Consider the following 15,143-nt stretch of genomic DNA (forward strand, 5'->3'; position numbering starts at 1 on the left):
ATCGGTATCGGCACTCGCGAACACCACCCGCCAACGGATAACGGTTCCATTTTTTTTCGTGCGCCAACAACGAGAGCCACGTTTCCCAATTCTTTTCGAATCGATAAAAGGCTCCTTCGGATAGACGAATCCAAGCACGGAAATAGATAAGCTGTAGCTACTCGGTGAGGGAGGGAGAAAGGGAGGAGGTCGATATGGCGCGAGCTTCCCTCCATTTTTCGAAACCCTCGGTGGCTGCCTCCCTCGTCAAAAATGGCGGGAGCGGAGGGAACCATGGGAAATCTCGGGTCCTCATCTTGGGAGGAACCGGGAGGGTCGGTGGCTCCACCGCCACTGCTCTTTCCAAGCTCTGTCCCTCCTTCCAAATCCTTATCGCTGGAAGAAATAGGTCCCACTTTATCCTCCTCTCCTTCTTGATGATTTGATGGCATTCTTAGCTTTAAATCGCGAATATTAGAAATTTATTAGGAAATTTTGAAAAAATTTGGTACCTTGGTGTCTTTTCTGGGGAATCTTGTCATCTCTCTTCACTGCAGCAATCATTGGTCAACGTTATCGTTGTGGCTTAATTTGTGGCATTTAAATTTTGATGGCAAGAAACTTATGAATTTCGTAGTTTTCTGTCAAGAAATTCTGATGGCTCTCTTTCTCTTGCATTGCTCCTTTTCTTTTCTTGCTGTTCTTCTATATCTTCGCGCATTTCTTTTCTTTAATCCTTTTATGCCCTATAAAGGGACCCCAATCATATAGGTTATATTTGTTCTTCTCGTTTTATGGGGGATTCGGCTATTCTCCAAGTATGTGCTTAGATAATAATTTGGTTAGCATCATGCCAAATGCTTAACTTATTGATAATGATACTTGATATTGGAGGTTAATGGATACAGACATACAGAGCCAGCAAATTTATTTCAATCGAGAAACTAAATGAAGTTTCTGTATCAGAATATGACTCATCCTAGACGGCCTCTGAAACCTCGACCAAATTCTCAATGAAAAGTAGCTTGGATCTGCATGGATCTCTCCATGGTTTTACATATGAAGTATGGAAACCATCTTTCAAATTAATTGAATCAATACATGTGGAATTCCTTTTGCATCATTTCACTGCTCAAACATTAGATATTATTTTTCTTTTCTTTTCTTTTCTTTTCTCCATATATTGAGATTGGCATCTGTACACCTAGTTGTACCATGTTTCAGACTCAATTTCAATCCAAATTCGCCTACTTTTTTCTTCTTAAATTGTATTTGGACACCAATAACTGCTACCATTTAACATGCCAAATAAGATTTCTGCTTGCACAAACTAATTTTCTGCAGACTTCCCTTCGGTATGCTCACAACTATCTACTGATTTTTAATTAGCTAGGATTTTAAATGATAGATTGGCGGTTGGCTCCGATATGAACATATTGATTAGACATAAGCAAAAGAGAGAGAGAGAGAGAGAGAGAGAGAGAGAGAGAGAGAGAGAGAGAGCAGTCACATGTAAAGCTGATGAGATTTTCATATACATTAAAGCACTCTAGATATGTGTGACCTTCAATTTGTTTGTAATTTTCATTTTCTTTTTTTCTGACACGTTTATCAGATTTTATGATGTATATGTTACAATTTGTTAGGGAGAGAGGTGCCGAGCTAGTCTCTACACTTGGTGAAAATTTTGAGTTTGTTGAACTTAACATTAACAATGCAAAAATGATGGAAGCAGCTTTAGAAGGTGCGCAATTCATCTTAATGTTTAACCTTTTATAGAAAATTACCTCTGACAGCTTCATGTATACATGGAACTGAATACTTATTTGTATCTTCATATGTTATTTCTTTCTTGCATGTATTGAAATTTCTTTATTGATGACATTTGTGAATCTTATGATAGTTGTAACCTCATTATTTTTCACCTTCAGGTGTGGATCTAGTAGTTCATGCAGCTGGCCCTTTTCAGCGCAAAGAGAAGTGCACAGTCTTGGAAGCTGCAATCTCTACTAAGGTATGTCTTGACTTCTTTTTCTTAGATATCACAAATTTCATTTAGGATGAATTGTCCTCACACAAGTACTGTTTCTTGTTGAGCAGACAGCATATGTAGATGTTTGTGACGATACAGACTATGCAAGGAGAGCAAAATGTTTTCATCAAAAGGCAGTAGCTGCTGGCATTCCAGCTATAACAACTGGTGGAATTTATCCTGGAGTTAGCAATGGTGTCATATATGCATCCTACTTTTGTTATTGCCTAAAGATTATGCATCTCAAGATACTGTTTTTCGCTAGTACTTGAAATCTACTTCCTAGTATATTGAAAGAATGTCTTCCACTGGTTCCTCTTTGGGCCTTTGTTCATCTCATCTATCCACTTTGAACATAACTAATACTTCAAGCTGACTCTGAACATCTGGAGGTTGTAACTTTGAAATATACATATGTTTATTTGGCACAGTAGTCTTTGACTAGATTGAATGATAATTGAGTATTTTAGAAGGAAAAGACCTACCTCCTGCCAGTTGAAGGCATGTTAAATTGTTAATACGTGTTGCTGTCTGAAACTTCAAAAAAGAAAAAAAGGGTTCTGAAAAATAGAATTATATATATATTATTGTTAATGTGGTTAAAAAAAATCAAATTACAGAAAGTTATATGCCTGGAGTAATTTGCTTATTGACTTCCAGAAACAAGACTTAATGTAAAAGATGGGTAGGTATATCAAAATGAATCCTGAAATATTTATAGCAATATGGAGATTTTGAGAACTTTCGGCCTCAATCCGTTACCTAAGGTAACATAGCCATTTCAGAATTTCCCTGCACCAACAAACACCTGCTTTCTGAGCACTTCTTAAAGTGTTTTTTAGATGTCCGCTTCCTAACGCCCACACCTGCTCCCAGATCTGGCAACTAAGGTTAGCGCAGATGAATTTGAGCTTTCATAAGCCGAAATGGATGATTTTGAGAATATCTATGAGCTGCACTTAACAGAGTTCTGGAATTCTGACCGTGGCTCAATTATAACGCAACAAAAATGGTCAAATGAGCCAAAGGATCCTCTCAAATCATCTGGTTGGGCTTTAGTTTTGTATAAAAATAAATGCAACTATACTTTTTCGGAGTGTTATTTACTTATTTCACTTTAATATTAGATTTTTGGCTTGCCAATCAGATGAAAGTTTGATGGGTGTTTCGTTAGGTTTTTTCTAAGATTTCTTTATGTAACATCAAGTAAAATGTAGAATTTTTTTATTCCTCTACTCCTTTTATTCATCTACTATATTTTCAGTCCTGCAGGTGTTTTGGTGATGATTTAGACAAAATATCACATGCCAATTACAACCTAAATGTTTTGGGTTTTTTCGGGAACTTCATCCATAACTCTCTATTTTGGCTATTTCTTTTCTTTTCCTTTTGTTTTAATAATCAAGTTCATCTATGATTAAATAATTGAAATTGTATAACATATGATTTTACCAAAAAAAAACAACATATTTGATTATTGAGGGCCATGAGGGCCAGAAACCTGTGACTTGGCATGTGCACTTTTGGCAAGTTCTATAACCATCCATTCAGGCAAATCAACATGTATTTTGCCGGAAGCATTCCTAAGTTATGCTAATGAAAATACTTTTGCATATCATATTTTAAATTCTGTGTTCCTCCTCATCCGTATCATTCTATGAGATTTTGAACCTCTGGCAGCAGATGAAAAAGAAATTATTTTATAGTTTTCCACGTATGAAGCCCTTGGTCATGTTCGTTGATATCTAATGTTGCTAATTTTATACTATCTAGTACTTCATAATGTCGTTAATATATTATTTACTAATTTTTTGATGCCACTTGTTTACAGTTATGGCAGCTGAACTAGTGCGCTTTGCCCAAAGTGAAAATGCTGGCGAGCCGGAGAGGTTAAGGTTAGTCTTAAATACATGTGATGTGAAATGGAACAATCAGAACAAAAAAATTAACTCCTGGATAGTAAAACATATAGGAAAGAGGCAAAATAGTTCATTTTTGCTTTTAAAGAAAACCTCATGTATGTTCTATGAAGATTATTAACAAAAAACAATACTTATCTGAACCTTCTGTGCAAATTTATTATCACTTTAAGTTCTTAATTATTCTACAAAGAATGACTGACGTCACTGACTATTAACATGTTATATTTACAGACATTTAAAAATAAACATCTATATTATAAATGTCTGTAAATATAAAATTTACTAACATAAAATTAATTTCCTAAGCTCTCATGCAAAGTGTTCAATGCGACGAAGGTCAGAGTCTTAAATCACGTGCCTCTCAAATATGGTGTATGATGAAAATACATGTTTTGCTAGATTAATAAGACACACTTTAATGTCATAAAATATGGTACACCTCATCTAGATGACTGTTCTTATTAGTGAATTGATTACTTGCTCCCGGCCTATTCTTTTTTTTTTTTCAACATCAGGCGATTAAAGAATGATTCTTTTACCAGTTTTCTTACTTATGTCAATTAATGTACTTATTTAAGTACTAGTGAATAGGTAGACTTTCCTATGGAAGGTTAGCTATTGACCAGTTTCAGAGCTTCACTATAAAAATAAATGACTCTTTGAACTGTCTTCACTATTGCTCAACTCATGCATCACAGCCTTCATTAAGTATTTATCGTTTTTTAACAGAATGTCTTGTTCAGTAATCTAAATTACATAAGCTTAAAATTGCTGTACTTTGGTTAAATACATCAACTCACATGCTTTCTGAATTCACAAAACTGGATATATGATAATGATCACTTTATAATTAAACAATTTGAAATTCCTGCCTTGCTAATATGGGATCTTCAGATTCTTCTACTACACTGGAGGTTCTGGTGGTGCTGGTCCAACTATATTGGTTACAAGTTTTTTGCTGCTGGGGGAGGATGTTATTGCTTATAATAAAGGTCAGTTTGAAAGTACACTACAATATGTATGAGCTATAACCATGTGCCTCTTAAAGCAAAGCTTAACTGAGGCACTTGACTGTTTAATCAGGAGAAAAGATCAAATTAAAGCCATATAGTGGAGGGCTCAATATTGACTTTGGAAAAGGGATTGGGAAAAGAGACGTATACTTGTTGTAAGTTCGATGAAGATTCTTTCTTAAGGCAATTTTTATCGAGTAATTTGTCACAAATGTGTTAACCATTAATTTGCAAAGAAAAATACGTGGATTCTTCTACATGACACAATCCAACATATACATTTTACTATGTCTGCACCTTAAGATCATTTTTGGAGTCTGCATAAGCTTTGAACCCTGTAAATAATAGCTTCTTGACATCCTTTTGTTCTTTATCTCTTACTCATTTAATATTTCTTGATATATGTGCAAATGAGACACTTTGGAAGTTGGGTGAGTAAGTCTAGAAGTCTAAATTCCTTAAAAAAATTTTTGATCAATTGCAAATAGGATAGCAGCAGGTTTTTTAAATTCGTATAATGATGTTTGTATGTTCAGATAGTTACTGTTTTCATTCATGCTGGGGAATCTACCAAGGCATTTCACTCGTTACAACAAATCTTAGTCCGTCCTGGATCATTTGACATTTTCAGAAGTATCTTATGCTTGCTTATCTTGAGTTCATCTTGTAGATAAATTGTAATTCTTAGAAATTCATGCATCTTTTGCTGTTTGATGAAATATACATTTCAGTCACTACAACAAATCTTGGGTTGTTCTGGATCGTCCGACATTTTCAGAAGTATTTTTATGTCATGCTTGCTCATCTTTTGTTCATCTTGGAGATAAACAGTAATTCTTAGCAATTCATGCATCTTTGGCTGTTTGAAAAAATATATTTTCCAGACCTTTTCAGACACCCTTCATTTGCTGGATAATTATCCTGCAAAAAACCTTTCAAATATCTGCACAGACTTTTCTTGCACTTAATTTAATATAAGCATCAAAGACTGGGATATTGAATCCAAAACACAGCCACACATGGCTAGTAAGTCAAATGCAAAAACAATTCTCTATGAAAATTTGCATTTAGATCATTTTTATATTAATAAGCAAAATCTCTGGTTTCCATGTCGCATTTGTGCTCTAACTCTCTGACCTTCAGGCAACTTAAATCTATGTGAAGCAGAATAACTTTAGTTTTGATTTGATGATGCCCTCATTAAATGCCAATTTTGCTATTACTTCTGCCCTATCAAGTGTCATGCTTAGCACTGAAGAGTTGGTTCTTTTCAACTCAACTTTACTTGAGAAAATTTTTCAGGAACTTGCCTGAAGTCAGAAGCGCTCATGAGATTTTAGGCGTTCCAACTGTCAGTGCTCGATTTGGCACATCCCCATTTTTCTGGAACTGGGGAATGGAAGCTATTGCAAATTTCGTTCCTGCTGTACGCTCGTGCATTCTCAACTATTATCATGTCATTGTTTTATGTGAAAGATCTTTAAATTAAAAAATTATATAACGGATGTCTTCCACATAGTGCCAATTCTAACTGTCAGGTTTAAATGAGCAAAAGCAACCCATTATTAATATAACTCATAAATATAAATATTTGCTACTTTCACTTGGTCTCAACTAAAAGAAATACATTGTATTTACGATAGAGCAACAGCATTCTCTGTGATGAGTATATGTAGCTAATATAATTGCTTTCTGCAGGATATTCTGCGAGATAAAAGTAAAGTTCAAACCTTAGCTCAACTCTTTGACCCTTTCGTGCGAGCCATTGATGGCATTGCAGGACAGCGCGTATCCATAAGGGTTAGTAGTTACAGAAAGTACATGATCTTTTAGCAGGGAGTGTGAATGTGTTTTGTTACTGGGTGGATGTTCAGTGTGCTCCTTTTGTGCTAGCATTGTACAGATGCTATCAAAATTGATCTATATTGTGCAGGTAGACTTGGAGTGCTCAAATGGACAGTGTACTCTTGGTTTATTCACACACAAAAACCTTTCAGTGTAAGTTTCAGTATCTGCAACCACTCTTGCATCCTACGTGTGGTATCCAGATTTCCCTATATAGTGATTTTAGAGCTCGTGTATATATATATATATATTTTTTTCTCCATGATATATTTTGTATGACAGATAATTTATAGATATATTAGTTTCACAATTTTCCAAGATAAATGGTAAAACCAAGCAAATAATTTCGAGTCTGGATAACCTATCATATAATAATGCAGTGCTTTTACCCAAAGATAATCATCAATAATGCATTCTTAACCCCTCTTGCACGAGCATATGTCTGCAACTTACATTTCCTGCTTTCTCTCTAGCATCTGATAATGCATCACCTACCAAAACATTGCATCTTTGACTAATATTAAAGATGAGTTTATGCAAACATTTGGATTTGTTAAGATTTTTTTTTTTTGGTGTGTGTGTGTGTGTGGGCGAGAGAGAGAGAGAGAGAGAGAGAGAGAGTCAAGGACTCGTATGTAATAATTAAGAACTCATGGATTTATTGAAATATTCTATTTTATATATGACCAAATGCAGAAGTCCCTTGGGTTACAGGGATCACTTCAGATTGCCTTTATATTACTGACTGCACTCTAGCTTGCTTTAAGAAGCTTGGTCCTGTATCACTGCTGAAATGTTTTGCCTTCTTATCTTGATAATGAGAACAAGCTGTGCTGTTAATCTCTGTATCGGTTCTTTCCACTTCATCATTCCTCGTCCTTACTTGATTTGCACATGCATGCGACAAAAGTTATCGATATTTGTTTTTGGTTAGGCAATTTCCTGGGCAGATTCATGTAACCCTAGGCCGGATGGTAGTGTCCAGCTCATAAGAATATTTAGTTTTAACATATATATCAATTAATGTACAGTTAAAGAGCTTAGTCATTCTTCTACTGACTCAAAGTTTGTGGTAAGCAATGAATTTTGTTTAATGATATCCATAAACTTTTAAATTTAATATCAGAATCAGCCGTCACTGTACTAACCAATGGTGAATGATTCTATCAGATCAGTGGGATATGCAACAGCTGCATTTGTCCTATCAGTTCTTGAAGGTAGCACACAGCATGGAGTCTGGTTTCCAGAGGAGGTACTTTACAAAATGAAACACAAAATGAAATAATTACATAAGACTACCATTTGAAAGCTGAAACTTTCAGTTTTCACTCTTTAAATCTATGAAATGCAGCCAGAGGGTATTGCAATTGAAGCAAGAAAAATCCTCCTTGAACGTGCAGCCCACGGAACAATAAATTTCGTAATGAATAAGTGAAGTCCCCTCATCCATTCAGTCCTTAATCAAATTATGATCCCCATGATAGAAATCAGTTGACAATTGATAGTTTTTCATCAGCAGGCCTCCATGGATGGTGGAAACCGATCCAAAGGAGATTGGATTGGGAATTTATATGTGAAAATGCTGAAATGAAGACTTCAGCACAATTGGGTTTCTCAGTGAGTTAATGCTTAAGTCGCCAATTGGCATTCATTCTTCAAAATTTGGATGACACAGGATTTGGGAGCAAAGAAGCTGCTTTATGTACCATACGTTCTAATAAAATTAAAAATTTTAAGCATGTGTCAGTAACTCATAAACCTCCCGTTTGTGAACACATTGCTGTTATGTAATTATTATTATTATGCATGAAAGTGTTTATTTACCTAGACTGGATGATCAAATCACTAAATCTACAATAGCCAAATTATTCATACTTATGATGAAGTATTTCCACCTTAATCTGAGCAAGTAAGTTTCTTCTTGGCAGGCGAGTGTAGCAGGTGCAACGTGGAAAAAAACCAGATGGAATCAGACTTAGATGGGTATTATTCCCAATTAATGTCATATTTATTGAAAATATTAGCATGAATAAAATGAGGGTTTGTTTGCAATTAACAGGAAAAAAGCATCAATTTTGAATTCCTTTTTCTTTTTTTCTTTCTTTTTTTTTTCTGTCAGAACTTTGAATTTCAACACTAAGATGCTTTCATATAATTCAGAATTTCAGAGTTTATGTGGTTGTACATGAGTATCCTCTTGAGAATGTGGGTTATATAATGGCTGCTGGAAGATCTGTGCATGGTCAATAATTTATTAGGATTCTGCAATGAACTTGCTGGCACCCATCATATCTACCAGGTAGAGAGATCATGTCTGAATGTGCACCAAATTGTAAGTCTGATAACCTATATTTGTGCAGAGTATTATATGCATCATGGGCTTGCAACTCAAATGAATTAAAAAACTATTCGACTCTTCTTATGTCAATAAAGTCTCTTACGACTGTAAATGTATAGAAAATAATGGTCCAAACAAATATGAACAAAATTTCACTAACATGCGCTACAAGCAGATACTTTATATGTCACAGCTCTCACAAGCTCACTACAAATTGAAATAATAACATGCATGACATAAAACTCCTTCCAATCGCATGGTACCTCCAATAAGAGAGGATTCTTTGTCAAGGTTGGCCAAGAAGTGACGGTCTGTAGAGAGCATGGCTCTGTGCCATCTCAATTCGGTCACGAGGATCATGCATGGTCTCATCTCTTAATGCCTGAAGAATTGCCTGTGTTGAAAGTTCCCTGCACATCCAAGCAAACATGCCGAAATAAACAGAGAGAGGTGGTTCAATCTAGCATATTAAGTATTAAAACATATTTCAAGCATGTCAAGGAATTTCCTTGTGTATCATAACAGATAAATATGCATACAGATTATCTCAATAAAAATCATACAAAAAGAAATATATCTTCACCTTTTAATCAATATCTTGTAAAGTGTTTTCAGGATGGGGCACAGCTCAACAGGAGCAACAGACTTGTTCTCTTCAGGATGTAGCACACTTAAGCTGGATTGACTTAGGAGTTCGTAAAACGCATCAACAGCAGAAACACCCTGAAAAGATCAAAATATAGATATTTAGCAAGGTATATGCTTTCTGCAAGAAACCACCAACCACAACAAGGTCCATGAAATCTAATAATCTAAATCATAAGTTTTGCATACATATAATATATGCAGTAAGGTCCCAGTTTTTATGTTATACCGCTTAAGAGAAAGCACAGAGCACAAAAATCAAGAAGCACACCTGAATGGTCCCTTTTCCTTTGATGCTATCACCCATGTCCAGACTTAGTTCACCCTTGGCTAACATCTGTCCATACCAAGCATTGCGACCTTTCAACAAGGTTACATAAGTGTCCGCAAGCAACGGACCAGCAAGTTTTGCTGGTTCTTCTGCCAATAGGTGAGTGATGAATATCATTTCAGATGTGCAGTGTGCAAAATATACTGATTTGCTTGTTGCACTCTCGTTGGTTAGAGCCGCTACCATCCCTGGTGAAGAAAAGCTGATAAGTAAAGAACTGACTCAAAAGGAGGAAAAAAAACATGAGAGCAAGGCAAACAATTCTACTTCCAAGAATGCAACAGCTAATAGCTTCTCACAAAAATGAACCACCACTTCTTGATAAAGGTAATAAATTTGACAATGAAAAAATAAAGAAGATAGAAACCAAAGGAATATGCTTACACCCCTACATGAAGCATTAAGGCATTGTAACTATGAAACAGAAAGAAATTCCATATGCTCAAAATTTTCTTTCCACAAATTACCAGATATAGTATATAATCAAACCCTGATACATTAAACATAAGACTTCAGGAGCTTGGCAATGCTACAACTTGTTTTATTCAGCGGACTCAAGCAGATATCCCATGTAGCATGGATCTCATTCAGAGAAACAGAATTATAGATAACCTACAACCTGATTAATTGTGGATCAAACCCCAATAGAACTATTTAGAAAAAAATAAATCAGACAGAGCAAAACATCATCTAACAGTCCAACCACTACACGCAACTTACCATAATGCAATCAACAAAACCATGCCACTGTAGCATCATACGTTTTAACTCAGCAAAGTACCACCTACTAAATATATGACAAACTAGCAGGACTTACATGATGGAACATATGATCAAGTACATACATAGGTTGAGAACCAAGATTTGATCAACATATTGAACTACTGGTAGTTGATTTGTTATCTGTAGAACTTCCACTTCAAATACGTTTTGCAGAGGTTGAGCAGACAAAAGTCCAATCCAACAGCCATGAAAGATAAGATTAGAGAATTTTAATCATAATGAACATGCCATATTTCATATATTTTCACCTGTATTCTGTGACAAATGCTAGATTTAGAGTTCAGGTCCTATTTTTGGTAAGAATTGTTAACGAAGTGTGACTTCAATACCAACTCCTTTCTTTTACAGTACAATATGTCCTTGTCAAAAAACTATTTTAGATATCAACCAGTAGAAACAACTGTAACTATTCCTGGCAAGACATCAGGAATTTCCCTGAATTATTGAAGATACATTCTATTTTATGGCTGTCGACTGCTAGAGAGAAGCATTGCCAACTGTAAGTATTAATAATGACATTATATATAACTAACAATCTACTCAGAGTCACCCTTGATAACTGCATTGAGTAGAAGTAGATGAAGTTAATTTTCCATATTTTGCATCTAATTTCAATATTTTAACTTAATGACATTGCATTTTACTCTGAGACTAGCTCTTCAAGTCTCGACAATGTCCAGGTCAACTATCTTAAACCATTTATTGTATAATATCATAAAAGTAGCCTAAAAAGCATACACAGTGCACATGAGATAAATTCACGCCATCAAGGGCTTAGAAGTTTATGCAATCTACAACAAGATAATGGCAGAAGATGAAATATAACAATGCAAAAATGTTATGCATATATTTTGAATACAAAATCAGAGCCAGATATATTATTAAATGGAAATTATAATCATGATGTTAATTGTATATCATAGGGTAATCAAAATATCGATTTACCTAAAAACAGCTTAATTGATTTCATGTTAATCAAAGTTACAGCACGTCAATGCCTGATATTGTAAGATATTCAGTGGACAAAATATTTCGAGTTATGAGATATTATGGTAGAGGTTTCCTTTGACTTCAGAATCCAGATAATGTTCAGGTATCTCTCATAAAAAAGGTGTGCAAGTGATTTGTATGACAAGGAACCAGAATGATGTGAAGATGTGAGGCCCTGAACTATTCCATAATCACATAATGAAATATGGAAATCTCGATTTGTTGATTTATATAAAATTTTCTACACGAGAGTGGTAATAATATTCTCTGAAAAATCGAAAAATGTTCAAATAATTCTTGAATTTTTCCTTACCAGATGATTCCTCAAATTATTTTGGCAAACAAACTAATCAAGGATATTCGATTATTGATAATTTATGCATGAATTTTATGATTTATTCACAAAACTATTCGTAGCTAATAAAAGGCACCATTATGAATTAAAAATTAGCAATGCTAATGGTTGTTACTTGTTGGTTTATTTTTGTTTTTGTTTATTGCTCTTACCTCTCCTATTCTTGCTTTAATGCGAATAAGTGAATAAATATTTCATTATCTCACATTCTTTTATTTTTAATATTTTTTATTTTTAACTATTTGAATCCTTTCTGAACTTGCGGCAAATTTTCTGGATATTTTACTGAATTTCAAATGTTTTACCTCGAGCCAAATATTTCCCTAATGCTGAACTTGTGACTGTATTGATGAGATGCTCACAGAAATAAATCAATGTCCGAATTACAGTGCTGAAGTTTTGAAATGCTACTGCTATTCATCTCTTTACTACAGAAATAGCAAGGTTAAAAAATCCATTACCAGCACCAATGGCGTACACATTCTTCAGTCCTCCCATAACCTCGTGTGTGATGAGATCACTGTTGTCCCACACAATGAAATGTGGCTGCCTCAAAAACTTAGCGAGGGGTTTCCTCCACTTATCAGCTCCACATATTCGAGCATTAGCATATTCCTTGTTATAAATCTCTGAAGCGATATTTGGGCCTCCAAGATACAGAATGTTCTCAATTGGAACCCCAGCTGCAACGCAGATTTTTATGCTTAGTCGAAACATCCAACACATTATCCAACAATATAACAGTATGTAGAAGATAATACTAATAATACTAAAAAATGGAATAATAATATTAATAATAATAAAAACCTTTTTTTTTAAAAAAAAAGGAGGATTTGAAGTTTGTTGAGATTGAAACACACACCCACACAGAAACACTCAAATAAAACAGAAAAAGAAGCTTTTATAAATATCATGAAGTGAAACATATTCCATTAGTAGTCTCATTTTCCCAAAAAAATGAAATAGCAGTATTGAAGGGAAACAAAATACTAACAGCCAGCAGTTTCTTCAATCGAGCAGTAGTATAATTGTATCTGATACGATCACTGAGCTTGTAATTAACTGACATAGATAAATGCTTAAGGAGAAAACCTTACTTGTATGGCTAATCATTTGTGTAGGAGTTATTATATGCGGAACCGGATCCAGAGCTGCCTCTATACCCTTTGCCAAAGATATTACAATTGGATCCCTTGTCCTCTCCTTCCAATACCTACCAATCTCCTCAAACACCTCCCGTGTCTCCGTCGATGGTAAACCATTCACCACGATGTCGGCATCCCAGACTGCCTCCTGCAAATTCGTCACAACCTTCAGCGGACAAAGCGGCGTGTCAATCATGTTCAAGCAGAAGCCATCCCTGAGGATCTCATCTGCATACAGTGTGCGATCCCCCAGCCTCCCCTCAACATATTTCAAGTAAGCACATCGCCGGATCAAACGCCTCAAGACATCCTCCCTCGAATTGATCACCTCAAAGAGATGCTCTGCAGCAAACCTATCAACAGGTCTCCCAGGCCTTCTCCATATTCTTAAATGGACCTTATCGCGGCAGTGGCCATAGGCATCCTGCAGCAGGGAAACAAAGACACTGCCCCAAGCACCAGCACCAATGCCAACAATCTTTAGCGGATCGCCTTCTGATTTGCCGAGCAGCCGACGGAGCTCATCGAGTTTCTCCTCCGCACCATTGGAGTAGTGAACAGACCCATTGGGGTGAGGAGAACTGTGGACTCCTACCACACTTCCGACCATCTTTCTTCAAGCAATAACAGTTAACACAACACGAGCTTTCACAACTCTGAGACGAATGATTACTAAAAACAGATTCAATAACAAAAAACAGACTATTTTCAGCTCTTTTAAATGCTTCCCACAAGATAAACCTTTCTTTTCCTTTATTTCCTTTAACTCTCTATCTATCTATCTATCTATCTATCTATCTTCCCAAATATAAACACAAAATTTATCATTGGAAATCAAGGAATCCACCGCTTATTTGTAATAGAATCAAAATTAAAGCCACATAAGAATTCGAAAACTTCCACAGAACGGCGGCCAATTCGATCCCTGCCAGTGGAACAATTCAAACCAACAATCTTCAAAAAAGGCGTTCTCACGTGGATTTTTCCACTCAGACACTCAAATCTTTCTTTCTCTCCATCAAAATTCCTACCAGAACGAACGTGGAAAACGCCCGCGGCGATTCATTGACACACAATTTTGGTGCCGACGTGGGGGATTTGGTCATTAACCACAACTAACGCGAAGCACCGCCCTTCTCTTTGGCTTCCGTGTCGGGGACGCCAAGATCCGTCGCTTCTCTGTCGGTCGGACCGCTCTCTCCCTCTCTCTCCACGGAGCGCTGGAAAGCGAAGGATCTAATAGGGATTTTGATGGGCGTAACGGGGTTTCGGGTTCTCAGCCTCTCAGGTCATTTTCCGTGTCAAGTAACTCACGTTGAATTCGTTGGGGGCATTAAAATTTTGTGATGGTGTCACCTTCTCCGTGTGAAACCGGTCCCCCTTGAGCAAGTTCCAAACTCCACCGTCCAACATTTATCCAATCGGATCGGATGGAACATGCGGATTTGAGTACGATCTTTTGTGATACTAATACTGGTATCGGTGACATACTGACTCTCTGTACGCCAAAAAAATTCCGTACCATACTATACTGATACTTTGCTAGTATGGCACTAATACGGAATTCGATACCGGTACAACAAATCTTGTCTAAAACTCAAAATCTCTTTTTCGAGTAGTTAGTTGAAAAAGTACTGCTCGATTTGAGTTACCTTCGGAATCGGCGGCGTAATGTTCGGTGTTTGCAAGTATTTATTATGGAAATTAGATGGTCATTTTTATCGTTTCTAGGATTAAAATTTACAAGATTATGTCAATAAGACCA

At 35.9% G+C, this 15,143-nt stretch overlaps 2 protein-coding genes across 8 annotated transcripts; one reads left to right on the top strand and one right to left on the bottom strand.

Annotated features, from left to right (window-relative positions):
• Positions 1-58: 58 nt before the first annotated feature.
• Positions 59-8,975, top strand: LOC103705067 (Saccharopine dehydrogenase). Of its 7 annotated transcripts, none has more exons than XR_003385273.3 (13): positions 59-388; positions 1,626-1,723; positions 1,911-1,993; positions 2,080-2,206; positions 3,843-3,906; positions 4,828-4,925; positions 5,017-5,101; positions 6,249-6,372; positions 6,645-6,746; positions 6,880-6,944; positions 7,967-8,043; positions 8,143-8,222; positions 8,311-8,530. XR_003385273.3 is itself a non-coding variant. In XM_008788664.5 (13 exons), exons 1-13 carry the CDS (start codon positions 195-197, stop codon positions 8,366-8,368), a joined length of 1,263 nt encoding a protein of 420 aa, XP_008786886.2. In that variant the 5' UTR covers positions 59-194; the 3' UTR covers positions 8,369-8,530. The 7 variants fall into 7 exon arrangements, 4 of the variants coding, with proteins under 4 accessions (XP_008786886.2, XP_008786887.2, XP_038988222.1 ...); XR_003385272.4 differs by having other exon boundaries at positions 8,308-8,354; XM_008788664.5 differs by having other exon boundaries at positions 7,962-8,043; positions 8,308-8,530.
• Positions 8,976-9,213: 238 nt separating this feature from the next.
• On the bottom strand, positions 9,214-14,678 carry LOC103705066 (putative glycerol-3-phosphate dehydrogenase [NAD(+)] 1, cytosolic). Its single transcript, XM_008788663.5, has 5 exons — positions 13,331-14,678; positions 12,695-12,916; positions 10,046-10,293; positions 9,713-9,852; positions 9,214-9,539 (listed from the first exon to the last, which is right to left on the bottom strand). Exons 1-5 carry the CDS (start codon positions 13,986-13,988, stop codon positions 9,416-9,418), a joined length of 1,392 nt encoding a protein of 463 aa, XP_008786885.2. The 5' UTR covers positions 13,989-14,678; the 3' UTR covers positions 9,214-9,415.
• Between the last annotated feature and the right edge of the window lie 465 nt (positions 14,679-15,143).

This window comes from Phoenix dactylifera, chromosome 14 (genome assembly GCF_051530095.1).
Source record: "Phoenix dactylifera cultivar Ajwa chromosome 14, Ajwa_hap1_PhDact_Kaust_v1.1, whole genome shotgun sequence".
In the NCBI taxonomy this organism is placed as follows: Eukaryota; Viridiplantae; Streptophyta; class Magnoliopsida; order Arecales; family Arecaceae; genus Phoenix; species Phoenix dactylifera.